Source organism: Orycteropus afer, unplaced genomic scaffold (assembly GCF_000298275.1).
Source record: "Orycteropus afer afer isolate SDZICR_OR568_19922 unplaced genomic scaffold, OryAfe1.0 scaffold00273, whole genome shotgun sequence".
NCBI classification, from domain to species: domain Eukaryota; kingdom Metazoa; phylum Chordata; class Mammalia; order Tubulidentata; family Orycteropodidae; genus Orycteropus; species Orycteropus afer.
In genome coordinates, this window is record NW_006921860.1 from 3,751,508 (window position 1) to 3,752,069 (window position 562).

General features: G+C 45.9%; 1 protein-coding gene across 1 annotated transcript in view; it reads right to left on the reverse strand.

Annotated features, from left to right (window-relative positions):
* Positions 1-562, reverse strand: part of ERMARD (ER membrane associated RNA degradation) — a 52,476-nt gene that overhangs the window by 16,503 nt on the left and 35,411 nt on the right. Inside the window, exon 5 of the mRNA XM_042782261.1 lies at positions 232-300. Within this exon, the coding sequence (XP_042638195.1) occupies positions 232-300 (69 nt within the window). The remainder of the gene's footprint in view (positions 1-231; positions 301-562) is intronic.

Sequence of the window (562 nt, forward strand, 5' to 3'; positions counted from 1 at the left end):
CAAGTATAGGCCTTAGGTCTAAAGTCCACAGAGTACTTTTAAAATGATTAGTAGAAAAACAAATCCAAAAGACAGAAGATCTTAAACAGGGAAGCAAAAGCCCAATGCACGTAATTGGCAGGCAGAGGTTCAGGGTACTTTCCAGAGCACCCCAAGCCACACTTCACTTCACTGTGGAGAAGTTCTGACAGCCCCACAGATACAGAGAGACAGGACTGTCCAAAACCTTACCATTGCAGGCTCCCCGAGGAGAAGTGGAAGACGATTGAGTTCCCCATTACTCAGCTCTCTGGCCAACATCTACAACACCAAGAACAAAGGATTAATTAGCATGTTCACATTTATAGCATCTCTGGTAAGCCCAGGAAAAGGAGATAACCAGATGTTTTACAATCTCAGCCACCACCTGCCTTGGTAAACTCTTCTTATAACCAGTGTCATAACCAAGACACACATGGAAAGTTTACAAAGGTCCTGTGGGGGAAGGCCAGTGCTGCCTGTCTCACCTGGAGTTTACCTGTGAGCACACACAGACGTCGTTAGGAACACACACCACACACAC